This window comes from Syzygium oleosum, unplaced genomic scaffold (genome assembly GCF_021117445.2).
Source record: "Syzygium oleosum isolate NSW1041296 unplaced genomic scaffold, Sole_v2.1 Sole_v2.01, whole genome shotgun sequence".
NCBI lineage: Eukaryota > Viridiplantae > Streptophyta > Magnoliopsida > Myrtales > Myrtaceae > Syzygium > Syzygium oleosum.
Window position 1 is genome coordinate 2,852,379 of NW_026607485.1, and position 14,753 is coordinate 2,867,131.

General features: G+C 39.9%; 1 protein-coding gene across 3 annotated transcripts; it reads right to left on the reverse strand.

The window, feature by feature from the left end:
* Nucleotides 1–4,683: 4,683 nt before the first annotated feature.
* Nucleotides 4,684–13,533, reverse strand: LOC115690071 (integrin-linked protein kinase 1). Of its 3 annotated transcripts, none has more exons than XM_030616308.2 (12): nt 12,668–13,527; nt 11,421–11,495; nt 11,222–11,317; nt 9,356–9,441; nt 9,099–9,219; nt 7,927–8,006; nt 7,429–7,488; nt 7,181–7,287; nt 6,998–7,083; nt 5,759–5,880; nt 5,539–5,650; nt 4,684–5,091 (listed from the first exon to the last, which is right to left on the reverse strand). In XM_030616308.2, the coding sequence occupies exons 1-12, from the start codon at nt 12,989–12,991 to the stop codon at nt 4,987–4,989; spliced, it is 1,374 nt and encodes a 457-aa protein (XP_030472168.2). In that variant the 5' UTR covers nt 12,992–13,527; the 3' UTR covers nt 4,684–4,986. The 3 variants fall into 3 exon arrangements, with proteins under 3 accessions (XP_030472168.2, XP_056170223.1, XP_056170226.1); XM_056314248.1 differs by having other exon boundaries at nt 4,684–5,085; nt 12,668–13,525; XM_056314251.1 differs by lacking the exons at nt 4,684–5,091; nt 5,539–5,650; nt 5,759–5,880 and adding an exon at nt 6,365–6,424 and having other exon boundaries at nt 12,668–13,533.
* Between the last annotated feature and the right edge of the window lie 1,220 nt (nt 13,534–14,753).

The window sequence follows — 14,753 nt, forward strand, 5'->3', positions numbered from 1 at the left end:
TCGATTGTCCCATTAAAAGACGTGAACTAAATTTGGAAATTGACATGGTTCTTTCCATTACGTTTCTCCATATCACATCAAACGCCACGAAATTCAAGTGCTCTTGGGGTTATATTTGGTTTTGCTTGTCCATTGTTCTTTGTTACAATTTCGGAGAGGAAAACAATTGGGCTCTTGCCTCCTATTGATCGATGTCGAGAATTCCTACTTTGTACGTTATAGTGGAAATTACATTTTTGGTCCAGTAGTTTTGGGGAATTCAAATTCTAAGAAAGTTTGGCTCCTTTTAGGTCAAATGCTTGATTTTGTGATTTCCGAGCTTCCAAATCATCTAATTTACTTATAATTGCATTCATTTATATGCTATTAGTACTTGAGAAAGATTAGAGCAAAATTTGAGGGCGATAAGTTCATTCTAAATGAAGAACTTCCCATTCTAAGAAAGTTTGGCTCATTTGGGGTGAAATGCTTGATCTTGAGGTTCGAACTTGCAAATCATCTAATTTACTTATAATTATGTTCATTTGAGAAAGATTAGAGCAAAAGTTGAGGGCCATAACATCATTCTAATTAAAGAATTTCCATGTGCTATATTCCAGCAAAAATTTAAATTCCTTCATCGAATTTCCAGTCAAAACTTACCATAATTTTTGCTAATTAATCAGCGTTGATTACAGATATGTGAACTCCCTCAAAACTACAGGGACCGAAAATGTAATATCCCCTGAATTACATCTATATGCGTGTGTGATTTTGATTTTGTGATAGCCAATCACAGTTTATCATAGATGGGGTAGCAACCAAAGATGGCTCCCTCAGGAACTTCCTTCCATGATAGCTTTGTTGGGAAAATTACAGATTTAGTCTCATATCTATTGTACATATGCCAATTCAGTCCTCGATTTTTCAATTTTGCCAATGTAATCCCAAACCTTTGTACGAAACTCCAATGTAATCCTTCCGACCAATTGCCATCAGAAATCGCAGACGTGGCAATCCACAAGTTGTCCACACCAGAATGCCACATAGGACGGTAATCAATAATTGAATGCCACTGGCAATTTCCAACGGTAATTTATCAGAATAACTATATTGAAATTTCACATAAAGATTTATGACTACACTGGCAATCGAAAAGTTTAGGGCTGAATTAGCATATGCAAAATAAGTTTATGGCTGATTGGGTAATTACCCCCAGTTTTGTCGGTATCGAGTCTCCTATTATTCATAGTTCCTAAAGTGGCTGTGTACTAGTCCCTGTCTGATCCCAAGACCCCATCCATACCAAAAGAAGTGGGAAAAAAGAAATGTGGAAAAGCTGGAGGCACTTAAAGAATAGGGTGGGGGGGAAGCCTTTATACTCACGACAAAGGAGGGGACCAGATAGCAACATTGATACTTGGCTTCACATAATGCTCCGAGTGTTCCAATGGCTTCAATGTCACAACCTAATTCCTGACCATGCATTATAGCCGTCGCTATCTCATCATCTCCATCATCCCTCCTTTGCTCTCTTTAGGGTTTTGCCATGGAAGCCCAGTGATTCACCTGCTGTTACTTAATCGAGTGAAGCTCGGAAGAGATGAATATCGAGAATTCATGGTCTTTGCTACCGTTTCAGCATAAACGAAACGAGAATTTGTGTCTTGCCAAAAGCCTAAAACCTATCCCAATCTAGAACTTCGTAGGTATGCTCTCCTGTCTTTTTAGCATGTAACAGCTCTCGGTTCTGCTTCACTTTTATGTCTTCATATGAATAAAAGAGAACGTCGAAGCCGAACTCCACAATGTCGAAGAACACGAATACGGTCCAGAGACATCCCAATTTCGATTCTAAGGAGGGCTGAGGAGATCGATGATAGGCAGAATCGGGAAACCAACAGCAACATATGTGCTTTGCAAGAAAAGTCGTTGAAACGGAACTAGCCAAAAAAAGGGAACAATCCCGAAAACGCAAGAAATTGTTGCATAGTCTATAGATATGTGTGCTGATTATATCATATGAACAATTAATCATGTGCATCTCAGTATAAGGATCCATATGATCAATGATTCAAATGAATTTGGTCTACAGGATACGTAGATCATGCAGCATTTCTTTTTTTTTTCCTCAAAATCCTCATGAGCTCAGATTAAGGTTTTGCGGGTGTCGATCATGTGGAAGATATTCATTTAGCCTTAAGTTACCCACAAATAAAGTTATGTCACTTTCATGAAAACCCTATAACAACACCTAAGCAAAAACAACTAAAACCTAACCATTTAAATCTCTCTCTCTCTCTCTCTCTCTCTCTCTCTCTCTCTGCACGTCCAATGACAATAACGGTGCCAATCAACACTTAGCACCTTTGTTGATGGCCAAGTTAGGGCTACGGTCCGCCCTTCAGATCGAAGCTCCGCCGTCCTTCAATGAAGCAGATCTGGCTTTGTCGAGGACGATAGAGTTAGGTCCTGCTCCATCCAGGAGGGAGGGAGGGAGCTCCGCGATCTAAAGTCTTTGCCCATGGCGGCGTTCGTGACCTAAAAGCGACACGATTGCAGCGATGATTGGCAGGACCGAGTGGTTCAGATGGTCTGCCAAATGGACTCCTCCAACTCGGGGAGGGATGCCAAGCTCATTCCGCAATCACTTTGCGGTTCCGCGCTCTCTAAGTAATCGTTCCACTGTCTGGAACCTAACCGATAGCAAAGCAATATCATAGCATTTCTCTAAATTGTGATCTCATTTGTTTCGATTTGGATTCGGGTTAGAGATTTTCCCGACCCCGTAAGTTTTTGTTTGGATTGAAATATGGTCCAAAACGAGCCGAATCAAACCACGGACATGAGATTTTGGTCGTACCGGGTCGGGAATGAAAATCTGGAAAACACATGTTAACCCCATGCGAAAGATCCAACATCCTTGCTCGATTCAACCTAAGATCTGGGTTGGGGGAGACTAGAAAGTCTTCTTGCAGATCCAATTGGACGCAATGCAAATCGAGGTAATTCCAATAAAAAATTTTAAGGATTTGTGAAGCCCTAATAATTTATTGTTTACATTGGTATAAGGCCCGTTTATACTATCATCATTGTCAATTAGGCCCACTTTGGCCCATAACATATAAGCACCAAGCGTGTTTGGCTCGTTAACCCTTCTTCATATACGTCGAAAATTGCAATATCAATGAAAAATATTTTCATCACCGATAATAATTTATGTCTAAAAATTTTCGTGGATAATAAAAATAGTTATTGTTTATTCATTTTTGTAAGCGATATAAACAATCATATTTCGAAAAATATTTTTTAAATCATTCTTTTTTCACGAAACAAATAGAGCCTTAATCTTTCTATATACTAAATTTCCCATTTTTTCCTCTCCGCGAAAGGAGAATAAAAGACAAGATTCTGACAAATCAATAGAAGGTATGGGCATTCTGTACGATGGGTCTTGTAATGAGAATTTCTAAGGTGCACTAGTGTATCATACTCATTTTTTCAACTATATGTATACTTGGTTACAACGATTAATGTAACATCGTAGATCAATTTTACAACGTTCTTGTGCTTAATTACAACGACATTATTGTACGGTACAGCCGAGATACCGTAGAAGTGCATGTCTCATATTTGAGTGGGATCGACTGAGCATACTTAAGTTTCCAGTTTCATTTTATGCAGCTTTAAATTTTCACATGCAGTGTGTATTTGACCTCTTCTTAAAATTTCAATTTGAATTTTAAAAGATAAGTCGAAAAGGTATGTCAATTCCAAAAATTTTATGTACGGAATGCAATCGAGTAACGAATTTTTCTTTTCTTCTTTGCCAAGGAACCATTATTTTTTCAATTGATGCAACCAATTTCTAAACTCCTTTTCTGAAGCGCAATCAAGCCTTGTTGGCCATCATTTCTGCATTTTCTCACACATTTCCATCTCTAAGATTGCCACTTGAACGATTGACAGTATTGATATCCATTAGACTTCCTCAACTTTTTTAAAAAGTTCAACACTTGGTGGTACTAAATGAAAGATTCATGATCAGACATTTCCTATTCAAGATTTAAAATGGCAAAAGGACACTATAAGTGCCATAACTTGTGTACGGAGATCACTTTGGTGCCATAACTTTTTTTCGGATCACTTTGGTGCCAAATCGGAAGAAAACGTTCATTTAAGTGTCATAAGTTTTTTTGAATCACTTCGCTAAAATTTTGAAAAACGATCACTTAAGTGCTAAATTTTTAAAAACGATCATTTAAGTGCTGAAATTTTGAAAACGATCACTTAAATGCCAATCTCCGCGAGCCTCCGTGAGCCACGTCGCTTTAGAAATTAATAAAAAAATGCCACGTCGGATTTCCGGCGAAAAATTGTGTACGGCACCGGAGTTGGCACTTAAGTGATCGTTTTCAAAAATTTTAGCACTTAAGTGATCGTTTTTCAAAAATTTTAGCACTAAAGTGATCCAAAAAAACTTATGGCACCAAAGTGAGCGCCGTACACAAGTTATGGCGACTTTGTAGTGTTCTTTTGCCGATTTAAAACTTTCGACGAACTTTTCTCGGAAAAACACTCCACTCATCTGAAACTCCACTCATCAAACTAGTGAACACTGAAGACGATGACCGAGGTTGCGATAATACGATGAGGTTCCGCTGTTGTTGAACGGAAAAGGGGAAAAGGTAAAGACAGAAGAACTGCAAACCAACTACACAGATTTCTATTGCTCGTCTCTTATCCTCAGTATCCACAGATTCTGGCAAATGCAATGCGAAACATCCAGAAAGAAGGAAGAATCAAACACTTTCTTAATTTTCCCCTTCTTCATGAAAGCAAATATCTACCTTTCTGTACATATATAAACCCAATTTGAAAATCAAATAAAAGAGCTGAATACCTAATGCGGCAAACCATGTACCAACAATGCTTCTGGTGCAGGAGATGTGCTTCATTCGTTGAAAATTTATAGTGATAAAATTCTGCAGACTTGCACAAGAGATGCTAAATGCTGTTTGCGGAACGAGATGAACCGGCACGGCTGCTTAGATCAGAGAGATCTTTCTTCAACATAGCCTCCAAGTTCTGGAAGCATTTCAAGGGCTGAAGCTACGTGCGGATGATAAGCCACCGTCAGTCGGGCCATAGCGATAATTAGTGTTCAAGGAAAAAGGGAAAAGATATATATCCTGCCTCCATAAAATAAAAGAGCAGTAATCTACCACCAAAGAAAAAAATTAACAGTCTAGGGTACAAAGTTCCCTAAGATATCAAGGAAAGGTTTATTAATTATTTTACTGAGGCCCAAATATGTTCTTGAGGAGGAAAATTAAAGAAAAAGAGCGGCACCTTGACATTACTACCCTCAGACATCAAATGCATCAACGACTTAGCATTTTGTTGACAAATATGATGTAGAACGTATGTGTAATTTCTTCGATTCCTACTACAGTAATAGCAAACAGCACTCGCATGAATAAGTCTGTGTGTGCGCGCGTGAGCGAGAGAGAGAGAGAGAGAGAGAGAGAGAGAGAGAGAGGAGGAGAAGGCAGGGACCTTCCATCGCCTCTTAATGCCCTGATTGCGCTGAATATGCTCCAGCTTTGATATTATCTGCTTGAATGTTGGTCGTTTGGCTGGCTTCTCATTCCAGCATTCCTCAATCAGCCTGCCACAAAAGGCCAGAATTCCACTTTAAAGTCAACCAATAGAAGACTGAGGACATCAACTCAAACAGCCAATACCACATACTTGCAATAAAATGAGAGACACTTACTCTTTAAGCCCATGCGGATAATGCTTTGTGGGAGCTCTAAATGGTGGACGATCTTTGGAAGCATACGCTTCAACAGCTTCAGTTTCTTTCTTCGCAGAAAATGGTAGGCATCCCTCTATCATCTACAGGATATTACAAGTAGACTTATCATGCATGGGCTACAAGAAGACCTCAGAATGGCTAAAGGCTGCCCCTCTAAAGTACATTCAAATAACTATTGTGCATGAAAGTCACTGAATGGAAAAGAGGGGATTTGCAAAGGGAAGATTTCACTTTCCATGAATTGATAAAGCAAGAAAGTTGAAGAAAGAGCATTCACTGCATAGCCATTCAATTCCCGCTCGCATCTTGTAGGAACACTTGTTATAGTAAAAGAAGTTGAAAATATCCAGATCTCTTTTTAAAAAAGATAAACCCTAAAGCTGCATCTGATTGGTTTAAACTTGTACTATGTAGACCGTTACAAGTCTTTGATTGCACGAATAACACGACGAGGAATTACTCTTTCTCCACACCAGATAAATGGGACAGTGAGTGCAAAAGAATTACCTATCGTCATTTAAAAAAAGTATCACAAACAATAAGCGTAATTGCTTGCTATCCTCTCATGATTCGTACTGCTCACAGGCTATCACACATTATTCTCAGGTAAAATGGCTCTATCATTTTACATTGGGAATAATGGCTTTAAAAATATAGCATGCTAAGTATAATGCCATCAAGCATATGAGAATGCACTAGCCTCAGTTCTACTATTCATAAGCATTATTATGATTACAGGAGAGCGACACTTTCTAATCCTAATCACATATTTTTTAAGCATAAAAACCTATCTCCAATAGTGATTTGATCTCTAAACGTTCCTCAGCCAAGAATCATCACTTTCATATTTGCAGTTTCCACAGCTTCTCTTTAATAAATTCATAGTGTTATCTCCTCATTGTTATTTCCTGAGAGACTCCTTACTAGCTGAACCAAATCATACTACTTAATTTGTCATAGAGCATTCAAGCTGGCTTCTTTACCTCCATGACCACTATCAATTCAAAAGGACAAGTTTCTGCTATACACTGAAAAAATGGTACTTATAACCACGAGATTCTTTTATACACTGAACATATTATGCCTTTGTCCCAAAGCAAGTTTCTCTGTAACTACAAGAAACTATGCCGCAAACAGAACAGAAAAAAACCACTATTCTTGACTCTTAAAACCACAATTAAAGGAGATTATCTTTACCTCTTGCAGAATCAAAGCAAATGAGAAGACATCTACTTTGGTATCATACTGGTCCCTTTTGAAAACCTCTGGTGCAACATAGCGACCTGACAATTGCTTTCAATGTTTAGATTGAATCTCCAATCCAACTAAATTACTAATCATAGCAGAAATTCATTAATCATCCTCATAAAGAAGACTCACAAGATGTATCTTGACATGTTAAAGGTCTGTCTTCTTTGCCAGTCAGCAGCTTGCTAACTCCAAAATCTGCAACTTTTAGATGTCCAGCATCGTCCCTGAGTATATTTCTGTTCTCTCACATGTAAAACAACAGATAAAAGCTCTGAATATCAGATACCAAGGAATATTGACTTGATATGACTACAAAGAACTAACACTATATTACACACTAATATCTATTTTATGCACCAAGGTGAGGAAAAACTCACGAAGGTTCAAGGTCTCGATGGATTATCGCTGGTTTGTTCTCATGTAAATAGTTCATTCCCCTGCAAATTTTGCAAACGGCATAGTTAAATGATCGCAATTAATTCAACTACTGTGCAAAGAAAAAGGTTCAGTGAGGCAATTATCTATGTCAACGTCAGAATGCTAACAATAGTACAATACTCTAGGACCTGTGGTGGTTCCAGATATCATCACTCATCATTTTCAAAAAGAGCAGCTAAAACATGTCAGTAACAACGACATATCCTAATGTTTGAATCCTTTGGTTCATACAGTTTGCAAACATCAACTATATACTGCCAGGTAGTCCAAAGATTATCTCAAGGAAATATATGCATTACTACAATTAAGAATGGCCTTTGATGGATAGAAATTTGTCCAATGTACTACTATTTCAAGCATTATAAACAATTTTCAGAAGGATGATGACAGAATCACACAATATGGAAGTGAAAATTAATCATCTATCACATTCATACCTTGCAATATCAAGAGCAAACCTAATTGCTTTTGATGGCTTTAATGCTCCTTTCCTTGTCAAATATTCACGGAGATCTCCCTGTATCAGTTTAGCATCTAAAGAAAATCAAAAGTTGATTTTAAATTCTTCACAAGAATACCCAAGAAAGTTATGATAAATAAATAGCAAGTTCTACTGGCCAGAGGAGTAGATTTTCAATAAAGACATCATTCATTCTTGTCAATTGCAAAGATGGGGCCAGATGTACGTTCCTACTTCAACATTTTTTTGCATCGCAGTCTTTTCATTTTTGGGAGACGCAAAAGTAAAACAATGTCAAGAATTCCACAAAGATCGAGAGTGAAATTTCAGCATCCGACATAGATTGTTTTCGTTTTCATAATGTGACAAAATCTAATAGGCACTAGGAAGGATGCAACAGTTACATGTTAGCAAGAGAAAAGATTTCCCCACTTGGACAACCTTATAGATGTCATTGTATTCAACTCTGCAAGCATTTTCTTCTCAAATTTCGATTCATTTGTTACTTTTGCTTTGAATTATATAAAGAATAATGGAGAGATATAAATGCAACTGCATGACACGTCCACTCTACTTGCATAACTCCAGTTTCAACATCTTATAAAAGAACATGTCAAAGTAAGAATGCAAATATAAAAATATTAAAAAGAGAGTACTCATCATTGGATTATTAACAAGCAATAGGGTTGTAATATTTATAAAAATATAAATATCGGAGGTCTGCGCTTCTGAAAAAGAACGCAGTAATCATGTTCAGGTGGATGTATATGTACTCAAATGTAGCTGCTACAAACGAGTTCCATGAATAGAGGCAGATGAGTACAATTGGAATAGACAGATAAAATAAATGATGAAATTTTGGAGCACAATGAAAGGGTTCAAAGACCAATACATGACCAATAACATGACAGGAGATATCAGCACAATGAAGGGTTCAAGAATAGTACATGAGCAATGACACTCATACCAAAGAAAGCATAAACAACGAGATAATGTGTATCACATGCTATTACTTCCCATGCGAAACTATAAGTGCAGAGATTTGTAAAATGTAGCCAGTGAGCAGATATTTCTTTGACAAGGGCATGAAAGATCCAAAAGCATCAAAGTTTCAACAAAAATGGGTAATTTTATAGCTGGATTTAAAACCTTTGGTAGATATTCCATCACTATCATCATTGGGCTGCTTTGAGTTACGGCACCAAGAAATTGGACAACATTTGGATGTCTAATCTTCTGAAGGATTGCAAGCTCATCTCTAAAAGCTCTCCTGCACCAAAACAATTCTTTTAAAAGGAAACATAATAATAATAATAATAATAATAATAATAATAATAATAATAATAATAATCATCATCATCATCATCATCATCATGCAAAAACCCATCGCAACATTTTAAACTCACACTTTCTCCTCATCTGCAAATACTTCCTCTTGAAACTTTTTCACAGCAACTTCAGTTCCACGCCACGATGCCAAACAGAAAGTCCCCTGACAAATATGCAGAGATTACTTCAGGTAGAACGGTTGGAAAATTTAAAGGGGATACAGCATGGTGTGCTTTTCACTAAAGTTCAGAAGAATGTATTTGGCAAATATTCAACCATGTAAATTATTAAGAGCAAATCATAATGAAAGAAGATGGGGGGAGGCTTAACTCCTTGTTAACTGATAGGTAACATTGGATTTTAGATACTAGAGCACCAAAAGTACAAGAACAATTTGGAACCCTATGGTTCAATTACTAAAACTTATGTCGCATACTACCCTCTAGGCACATTTCTATTTATGAAGGAAAGGCTCAAGTTACCAAATGGTTAATAATGAGAATTCTGATTGAGAGACAAAATCTCCTTAATTCCCAAACACATAGAGAACGGCTTGCTTCATCCCCCAAAAATCACAGTGGCTGCACCTGCATCTAAGCTAAACTCCATCCAACTGCCACCCAAAGTAACCTCAACTCAATCCTCTGGTCAAATGGGGGGAAAACTATTCCTGCGAGTTCACAATATCAGCACTCGTGCAACAAAACCATCTCCTGTCCTATTATCCTACATATCTTCTTTAATGCAATCCTCTCCGATTAAGTAATGTAATCATGCAAGCAATGTGTAACGAGTTACATTGCTGCAGCATCCGCACCATAGAACTGTTCACAACTTAAAATGCGTACACTCTGTTTGCAACTTGAGATATTTAACTCAGAACTGCAGCTTGTATTCTCACCACATTGTGCACGAAAAAAGTTGAGGGTTCAAGAACCAAACAAAGGCCACCTACAATTCAGCCGCCTCTATTATTAATATATCAAACATACACAATCGCAATGCCATCAATTTCTTTGACTTCTTCATCTTACTAAGAAAGTGCTTCTCCTGTATCAATAAAACTTGTTCAAGATTATAGTTATCTGAGAAAAAGATCTGTGAGATAAAATATAATTTCAGAGCATGTCTTACCATTCGTATTTTGTACCCCGTAAATAGAAAAGTAACCATGCAATCACCTCGCAATGAGCACTCAGCCAATCGAAGGTCATGATAATTCTAGGTTAAGCTTTGGATTGGGCATTCGGAACTCAACTTACATAAAACAAAATCTCTGAATTCCCATAAGTCTCATGTTTTTGAGAACATCCCACAATAAGCTTTTGAGAATAGTACTACACTCTTTAGGTTCTGTGAAATAGTGCAAAGATGGTTTAACCAGAAATAAGGCATGCAAGATCAGGCTTCAAAGTCAATGTGGGTAGTCAATGAGGAGATTATGGATTCCCAGCTCCAGAAATTCAAAAGTACAAAGGACCTAAGGGTGGTTGCAGTGCAGCTTCATCTGATTGATATTACTTACTAGGAGCAGTATATGCATCCAAAAATTATATCATGCAAATGAAAGCCCGGTTCCCTCATGCTTTTAGATGTAACAGAAAAATTGGAGGAAACAAAGTCAAGCGAGCTCGATTATTAACAGATCAGCCTCTGTGTAAATTAGTGATTGAATATTCAACGAGAAGAGATGTAGAGAAGGAATCGTGTGACTTGCAATAAATGAATGTTGTGTGCCAAAATACACTAATAATAATAAAGGCAGTGAGAACAAAATCTAAGTGAATGCTAATCTCTCCCCAAATCAAGAAGAAGCAAATGAATAAACTCTCTTTCCCCCCAGAGAACAAATGGATGAGCTCTTGTTTTTCTGAAGTTAAAAAAACTCAAATTTTTCAAGGACTTGAAAAATATAAATAGCCATCAGAAAGAGATTTTCTTACTTTTGTTATGTCCTTGCTGCTGGTAAAATCCAGATCCTTCGGGTTGATCTCATATTCTGGAACTTCTCGAGCGTGTTTGACATGCATCGGTGCCATCTTAAGTCATATATTAGCATTGTATTACATAGTAAAAACAACTCATGTCAGTAAAATGGAGTCAAAAGCAGTCCATGGCAAGAAAACAAATCAGGAAACATACCAAAGGTTTTGCACCATTTTCCTCCAGAAGTTTGATCACATGATGGTTTTTATAGTAGATAGCATCTGCAAGAGGCTGCTTGAACATTATTAGATCCTGAACTATAGTCATGGACAAATCTTAAGGAAATCAAGAGATAACAGTATAAACATATGTGCACTATGCAATAGCAGAAACACAGTAAATCACAAGTAATTAACAGACAATGGGGCATAACAAGAGTATATGGAGCCCATTGTACTAGCTCCACCAGACTAAATTATGTTAGAGACGAGCTGACTAAATCATATTCACAGAGACAAATGTCACTTAGAGAGAGAGAGAGAGAGAGAGAGAGAGTGCTGATTCTACTTCATCTTGACAGTTGGAGTAAATTGTCTATAAAACAGTTTATTAAAGCCTATATGTGCAGGCTTCAGGTTCTTATCGGACTGAATATTAAGGCTCTGTTTTGGCATCTTTTCTCATGTATCAGACAACTGACTGGTGCAGTGATGTTAATATGAACTTCTGCCTGAACATTGAGAAGCACTTTAGGTTCTAAGAAGTCCAATTTTCCTGGCCACTCTATCTCTATCCTGTCATTACATAAAATGTCTTATGGTGAAGAGACCAAGTTGTTTGGTTTATGCTCACAAAGGAGAACAAATTATTCTCTTGAAAGAGTATTTCACACATTGCTGCCACTAAATTTTAAAAGTAGCTGCAGAGAAGTTTGATTGATTAAGATACTGCACCAAACTAATGTTCCCGCGCTCATCAGGCATAAGTAATGGTCTCGCACTTGCCAATCATTGCTTCTTACAACAAGGAACAGCACCACATTACCAGGGACTGGCAATGATGGAGCTGCTAAAGAAAATAAGGAATTTGAGGGGGCAAAATGCAGTACATAGAAAAAGGGTCGAAATAGAATACATCACAGGCAGCATGAAGGAGGAATTTACAGCCTGAAGGGCAACAAAAAATTAGTTCTCTTTTCATCTACTTCGCCACCAAATTCACAATCCTCCTTTTACATAGATTTAGTAAATGAAAAACAAGTTAGAGCTTGAAGGCCCTGAGTAATGACAAAACAGAAGAAAGAAGAAAAGGGATGGCACTCAGTCATAGACACCAATGGCGAGCAAGCGTAAACAAACCCGCCGAATATTCACGCAGGAAACATACACCACTTATCCATTAAAACGCAAACACAGAAAGAATCCATCACAGAAACAGGAAATTTGTGGAGGCATTGATCTTACAGTGCTGCCCCATCGGTCTCTGCAATCAACAGTGGCCTTCCGTTCGATCAGCAAAGCGACGGCGTCCGCGTAACCCTGGCACGCGGCTATGTGCAGGGCGGTCCGGTCATCGATGTCCTTGAAATTGACATCCACCCCCGAATCCAATATATCGTTCATTCCTTCCAAGTCCCCCTCGTTCGCCAAGTACATCAGCCTCACTCCAGCATCAACCTCTTCGCCGCTCTCGATCTCGGTCAACCCCTCCAACTCGTCCCTGAGCCGCTCCGGCGCCAGAGACGACTGCTTCCCCAAGGTAAACCTCACCGGAGCCTTCGTCTCCATCGAATGCGGCACTAAAATCCTACTCTTCCCCCGAATAAAACGCTAACGGGAACAAATCTTCTATCAAATCCAACTTGATGAAAATGCAAGAAAAACCCCCACAATCTCCGCTCAAACACGTCAAGAAATGGAGACGACCCAACCCACCGAGCGCAGCGAGATCAGGACAGATTTTCCCACCGACCCACAAACTCCAAACGCCTTGCGGGTCAACAGACAGCAGAATTCAGAACAACGAACAGGGAGATCGCTGCGACAGAGAGAAATCACACCCAGCAAGCACAGCAAACCGCGGAGATTCTTGGGTTGGGCGCGGACCGAAGCTAGAGAGACACTGACAACGAAATCTGGGTATGCCTGAAAATGGAGCCTTTGCTGCTCAGGCGATGACTTTATACACACAGAGAAGAGAGAGAGAGAGAGGGGTCAGCGTCGATGACGAAAAGTACCAATGGGGTGAGCGAAACAATGGAGGAAAGTGGGAAGAAGAAGAAGGAGAAGAAGAAGAAGAGAGGGAGAAACTTCAAAGGCAAGTTGGGGGGAAGGAGCTAGCTCCACCACAGCAGGCACAGGAGCGTTGACGAAAGTTTGAACGCGCACGGCGGCGGAGGAGGAGCATGACGGCGAGTGTGGCCCACGCGCCACACGCGGAGGCGCGTGGGGGGGGGTGGTACGTTTTCCGGGCGACCCGGCACGAGCTGGCGGCTTTTACTCGGCTTCGCTGGATATTCTTCCTTGTTTTTTTTTATTTTATTTTTTTTTTTTGGAAGTCGTGGGAAAAATTTGTAACGGCGTTACGGGTGCCGCGGCGCGAGATGACGGCGACGCCGACCGCGGACCCGTTTTGGATAGATCTCCCTTCGATTCGTTGGTGGTGGCATTGACAGCGATGCTTAACAAAAGTCAAACATGGCAATTGTTCACCCACATCGCTTTGACATGAATCGGGATTGGATAAATCAGAGAAAATATTAGGTGGTCCGGGACATCCACGTCAGCGTGGCCCGAACCACTCATGAAGCGCCACGTGGATCACGTGGCGCTTGTGGGGCCGACTCGTTAGGAGGAACTTTTTGCACAAAAAAAATTAATATTATTTCTCTCTCATTAGCCATTAGCCCTGCACGCTAATTGCTCCTCTCTTCAAATTTTTGCCTCTTTTCTCTCTCTTCATTAATTGCTGGCCTTCTTCTCCCTTCGTTCGCACGAAAGCCCTCTCGCTCCCTCTTCAATTATATGACACTCTCTCTCCTCTCTCTTCTCTTCTGCATCTTCTGAGAAATAGAAGAAGCCCGCTCTCTTTTTTTCCAAAATACTTTCCCCGCCTCTCTCTCTCTCTCTCCCTCTCTCGCTAACAAGAGCCCCGCGGTCGCATCCCGAGCCCAGACCCAGCGCCTCTGCATCCGCCGTCGCCTCCAGAGCCACTCCCTCTTTGTCGCTTTGAAGAGCCCTCGTCGATGGCATCCCGTGCTCATATCCGACTGCGGAGCCCAGACTCGGCGCCTCCGGCACGTCGCCTCCGCCTCCGCATACGCCGTCGCCTCTAGGAGCCACTCCCTCCCTCTCTCTCGCTCCCAAGAGCCTCTTCCGGTCGCATCTTGAGCTCAGCTCCGCCTCCGCCATCCCCTGCCGATTGTCGCTGCCGGGTCTCGAGCTCATACCCGCCTCCGGCACGTCGCCTCAGCCTCCGCCCTCCTTTTGCATTATTCTCTTAGATTTCCCGAGCAGAGGGCCCGAGATTTGGAAAATCCCGTCGTGTAAT

Bases quoted from the DNA above. Each gene is read 5' to 3' on its own strand.
- LOC115690071 (XM_030616308.2), bottom strand. From the start codon at position 12,991: ATGGAGACGAAGGCTCCGGTGAGGTTTACCTTGGGGAAGCAGTCGTCT. The intron at 11,496-12,667 runs GTAAGATCAATG...ATGTTCAAGCAG, and splicing joins GAGACCGATGGGGCAGCACT to CCTCTTGCAGATGCTATCTA. The intron at 7,489-7,926 runs GTATGAATGTGA...CAAAATTTGCAG, and splicing joins TTTGCTCTTGATATTGCAAG to GGGAATGAACTATTTACATG.